General features: G+C 64.2%; 1 protein-coding gene across 1 annotated transcript; it reads left to right on the top strand.

The window, feature by feature from the left end:
* The first annotated feature begins 658 nt into the window (after nucleotides 1-658).
* GSC (goosecoid homeobox) lies at nucleotides 659-2,528 on the top strand. Its single transcript, XM_008159545.3, has 3 exons — nucleotides 659-1,125; nucleotides 1,543-1,802; nucleotides 2,116-2,528. The coding sequence occupies exons 1-3, from the start codon at nucleotides 771-773 to the stop codon at nucleotides 2,269-2,271; spliced, it is 771 nt and encodes a 256-aa protein (XP_008157767.1). The 5' UTR covers nucleotides 659-770; the 3' UTR covers nucleotides 2,272-2,528.
* Nucleotides 2,529-4,563: the final 2,035 nt, after the last annotated feature.

Genomic DNA, 4,563 nt, shown 5'->3' with positions numbered 1-4,563 from the left:
GCGCGGGGCCGGGGCCGGAGCGGACTTTTCAGCGCTGCTGGAGGTGGACGCTGCCCCGCACATTTTCCAAAAACAAAACAAAACAAAATTGGAAAAGGGGGGGAAAAAGAAAAGTTGCCCCAAAGTAGAATCGGCCACAATGAATTTGAGCTTTTTGTCGAGGAAATGGCACCCAATAATAGGACCCAATCCGAGGGGAAAGGTGGGGCGGAGAGGTCAGCGGGGGAGCGGCGCGCTGAGGCCGCACAATGGAATTAATCAGATTAACCGGGGCAATTAGGACGCCCGCCCAGCTCCGCCGGCCCGCGGCGGGGCGGCTGAATGGAAAAGATTAGGTTAATTTCATTAATTTGCAATCCACAATCTCTGTGCAGGCCCCCTAACCCCCTCCCCTTGGCACCTTTGCCCCTCCCCCCTCCTAAGCCCCCCCCCCCCAAAGGAACGGCAAGGGCCGAATCTGGTCTGTTTGTCATCTGCATATTACCAGGAACTAAATCCAGGATGACGTCGACTCAGTATAAAACCAACAAGAGGTTCAGCTGGGCGAAACTCCGTCCTACCCGCGGGTTGAGCTCGGCGAGCGCTGCGGCGAGGGAGGGCGGGAGGAGGGAGCGCGGACGCAGGGGGCGGGGAGGGGAGCGGGGCCGCGCACTCTCCGGCGCTCTCTTTCGGTTTGGTCCGGCTCCGGAGGAGCGCGGACCCCCCCACGTTGAGGCTCTTTTTCCTCCGCGCGCCCCCTCCGCCCCCCGGTCCCGGCACGGGGCTCGGGGATGCCCGCCAGCATGTTCAGCATCGACAACATCCTGGCCGCTCGGCCGCGCTGCAAGGACTCGGTGCTGCCGGTCGCTCCCAGCACCGCCGCCCCCGTCGTCTTTCCGGCCCTGCACGGGGACTCGCTCTACGGCGCCGGCAGCGCCGCCTCCTCGGACTATGGCGCCTTCTACCCGCGCCCCGTGGCCCCCGGCGGCGCAGGCCTGCCGGCCGCGGTCGGCGGCTCCCGCCTGGGCTACAACAACTACTTCTACGGGCAGCTGCACGTGCAGGCGGCGCCCGTGGGCCCGGCCTGCTGCGGGGCCGTGCCGCCGCTGGGCGCCCAGCAGTGCTCCTGCGTCCCGACGCCCCCAGGTAGGTCGCGCGCTCGGGCCTCCGCCGCCGGCCGCGGGCCTCCGCCTCGGGGCGCGGGCGGGCGGTGGCGCTCGCTTTTCCCACTTCCACTAACTTTTCTCCTCTTGCAAACCTGGGTTCCGCCCTTTGATTTTCTGTTTTTGCCGATCGGGGCAGGGCTTTGACACTTGCTGCGACTTGTTGGGGGGTTAGCGGGAACTGTCTGCGGAGGAGACTCGGGCTTTTAGGGTTCCCTGACCGGCTTTGGGAGTGTGGGTGGACCCCGGCACATTCCCCCCTTTCCCTGCACCCTCGACTTCCATGCACCTCCACTTCCCAGCACTCCCTTGTAGACGAGTTCAATTAACGTTGAGTGGCGGCGGCGGCGGGCGCGCCGGGGCCGGGAAGCCGCTGACCGTGCGCCCCGCTCCTTCGCAGGCTACGAGGGCCCCGGCTCGGTGCTGGTGTCCCCGGTGCCGCACCAGATGCTGCCCTACATGAACGTGGGCACGCTGTCGCGCTCCGAGCTGCAGCTCCTCAACCAGCTGCACTGCCGGCGGAAGCGGCGGCACCGCACCATCTTCACGGACGAGCAGCTGGAAGCGCTCGAGAACCTCTTCCAGGAGACCAAGTACCCGGACGTGGGCACGCGCGAGCAGCTGGCCCGGAAGGTGCACCTCCGCGAGGAGAAGGTGGAGGTAGGCGCCGGCCCCGCGGTGCGCGCAGAGGCCCTTCCCCGATCCTCGGGCTCCGGCCGGGCTGGTCCGCGCGCCACGGGCCTCTCCGCGCTCCACAGTGTCGGGGCGGGGTGGCCGGGAGGCTGCGGAGGGCCCTTCAGGCGCAGGAAGTGGACGGGAAATGCGGAAGAGGGAGCGAGTCTCCTTTCTTTTTGTTGTCGCGGGCGCTCTCCGTTCCCGGGTTCTGAGTCACACGGGGTCCGGGGTGCCCCGGCTTTGGGGGAGCGAGCGAGCCTTTGCCTGTAATTGTTGTTTTGTCCTCCGTGCGCACCAGGTCTGGTTCAAAAACCGCCGGGCCAAGTGGAGGCGGCAGAAGCGGTCCTCGTCGGAGGAGTCGGAAAACGCGGAGAAGTGGACCAAGCCGTGTTCCAAGGCGTCGCCGGAGAAGAGGGAAGAGGAAGGTAAAAGCGATTTGGACTCGGACAGCTGACGGCCGCAGGCTGGCCTGGCGCTTGCCTCACTGGAAGGACTTGCACAGACAGACGATGCCACTTTCTTGCACACACGCTGCCTTGCAGGAGAGGGTCGGGAACGGAACGGAACGAGGAGCTGTAAATAGTGTACAGAGCCGGGCGGGCCGGGCGGCCGGCGCCGGGCAGCGGTGGCTCGCAGCCCCGCAGCCCCGTCCGCAGCCGCAGCCACCTGCGCCTTGCTCGCGATCGCTGTAGTATTTATAGTTAAGTTAAAGGTGACAACACAATAAAGTGACGGCCATGTAGATGGGCCACAGGCTGTATTTCGTGCCTCTCCAGGACCAGGGGCGGAGGCCCAGAAAGCAAATCTATGTAGCCCAGCTTTGGAAGGAAAATTGGGCAGCTCTGCCGTGTCCAAAAGAAAAAGAAACTGGGTATGAATCCGGCGCAGGGCGGGCGGGTGTTCTGGTTTGAAAGCACACTTGGTTTCTAGGTCTCCTGGAACGGGGTGGGGAGCACAGGGGTCTGTTGGGGGGCGGGATATAGCATCCCCTGCCCGGAGAGGGGCAGCCTCAGGTTCCCCTTTCCCCAGACCCTTGGGGAGAGCGAGGAGCCTTCCCTCCTGTCGCAGGCAGGAAGCTGTTTAGGGAAGCAGAATCCACAGGGGAGCTGCGGCAGCCTGGGACCCTCAGCAGGCCCTGCTGTCCTCGGGCGGGCGGGTGAAGTCAGGCGTAGGCATGCCCTCTCTCCCTCTGCTTTCCTGGGCGCTGCTGCTGCCCGTCTCCTCCAGGGCAAGCCTTTGTGCCCCACAGCCCTGCTGGCCTGGCTCCTGCCCGGTGGCTAGGGCTGCGTGCCCAGGGCGCGGTGGGCCCTTAGTGCTTCTCCCTAAGTGCCTGGTGCTGGGGATCTGGCGGCCAACCGGGCCTAAGAGCGCACTGGCCGCTCTCTTCTCTGCACCGACTGAGGCCACAGGAATGCAGGGAGCGAGCCCGGTGGGTGCCCTGGTCCTCGCCCTGCGGAGGCCTGGATAGGGCGGGCCGGTGAGCTCTTGGATAAGGAGGAAGATAAGAGCACGCCTTCCGTGTGATTTCCCAGACCGGGGAGGGGCCGGGGAGGGCGGGGAGGAGGTCCAGGGCCAGCACAAGTGGCTTCTAGTGCTGGAACGTTCTAGGAGTTGCAGTAAATCCATTTTATAGACGAGGAAGCTAAGACTGAGCCCCCAGCTCGGGGATGTGAGAGCCGGAGCATGTGAGCTGCGCCGCCCTGGGTGTAAGGACCCTCGGGGGGAGGCTGTGCGTGCCGCTGCAGAGCGCAGCCCTGCCAGGTAACGGCTTTTTACAGAGGCAGCATTCCCCGCAGCTGCTTACGTGGTGAAAGGCGCCTCTGGAGTGGATGAGGCGACGCTGGTGGAGTGCGAAGGCCTCCGGGTCACTCCTCTTTTACAGGAGCTCTCCCAGACCCGCGGAGGGGGCAAAGGTCGCGGGTTCACACCCAGACTCCATCCTGGGCGACCTTGGACCAAGGACTGGCCCCCTCTGCTCCTTGCTTTCCACGTCCGTGAGCCGGGCCCCGTGAAGGCGCCTCCTGGGCCTCCCCCGCTGCTCTCGGCTGCTCGGCAGGGAGGCGCCTTCCCCGTGGCCGCCGTTTTAGAAACAAGGGGCGATTTTTATTGTCTCGGGCCCGCACGTCGGGATTTGTGTACATGATCTCATTTTCCTTTTCCAGAACTCGGGTGGGGAATGTCTTCGCCGTTTTCACACATGAGGAAATTAAGGTTCTGAAAGGTTAACTGTCTGAACAACATTGGGTTCGTAGTAGAGAGGGACGCCATCTTCGCCCAAGTCAGTCTTACACCCGGAAACGTCCCCGCTAAGCCCCGGGCTGGGGAGGAATGCTCGGGAAGCCCGTGCCTCACCTTCAGGTGATCTTGTGCTGGCCTCCCTCCTCCCTCAGCCTGCGGACTTCCGGGGTGAGGGGGCCTGGCCTGCTGGGCACTCTGCTCCCCATTGCGGCTCCTGGGTGCGGACCCCATCCCACTGCAGAGGGGTGAGCCTGCAGGCGATCCAGGATGAGCCCTGACTTCCCCTCCTTCGGTACTCCGTTATTCTAGAACATTCTAACAGGGCAGCAGCGGCAGCAGCATCCCTCCCTGAGAGACTTGACACCTTCAGGACTCTGTAAACCCCTTTGTGTCTCTCTGCCCATAACGCGCTCTCACACTTCCTGTGTGAGGGGACCTTGTATTTTAAAAAGTGCATTTGCCTAGTCTGGAGAGGGGACCCCGGGGGGAGCAGGTTCCTGGACATTTC

This window comes from Eptesicus fuscus, chromosome 5, assembly GCF_027574615.1.
Source record: "Eptesicus fuscus isolate TK198812 chromosome 5, DD_ASM_mEF_20220401, whole genome shotgun sequence".
In the NCBI taxonomy this organism is placed as follows: Eukaryota; Metazoa; Chordata; class Mammalia; order Chiroptera; family Vespertilionidae; genus Eptesicus; species Eptesicus fuscus.
Note: the sequence above shows the minus strand (reverse complement) of the source record. Positions and strands in the feature narration are given on the sequence as shown.

Excerpts from the sequence above, each read along its gene's own strand:
- GSC (XM_008159545.3), top strand. The coding sequence starts at position 771 with ATGCCCGCCAGCATGTTCAGCATCGACAACATCCTGGCCGCTCGGCCG. Across the intron at positions 1,126-1,542 it reads CTGCGTCCCGACGCCCCCAG|GCTACGAGGGCCCCGGCTCG; the intron begins GTAGGTCGCGCG and ends GCTCCTTCGCAG. Across the intron at positions 1,803-2,115 it reads TCCGCGAGGAGAAGGTGGAG|GTCTGGTTCAAAAACCGCCG; the intron begins GTAGGCGCCGGC and ends CGTGCGCACCAG.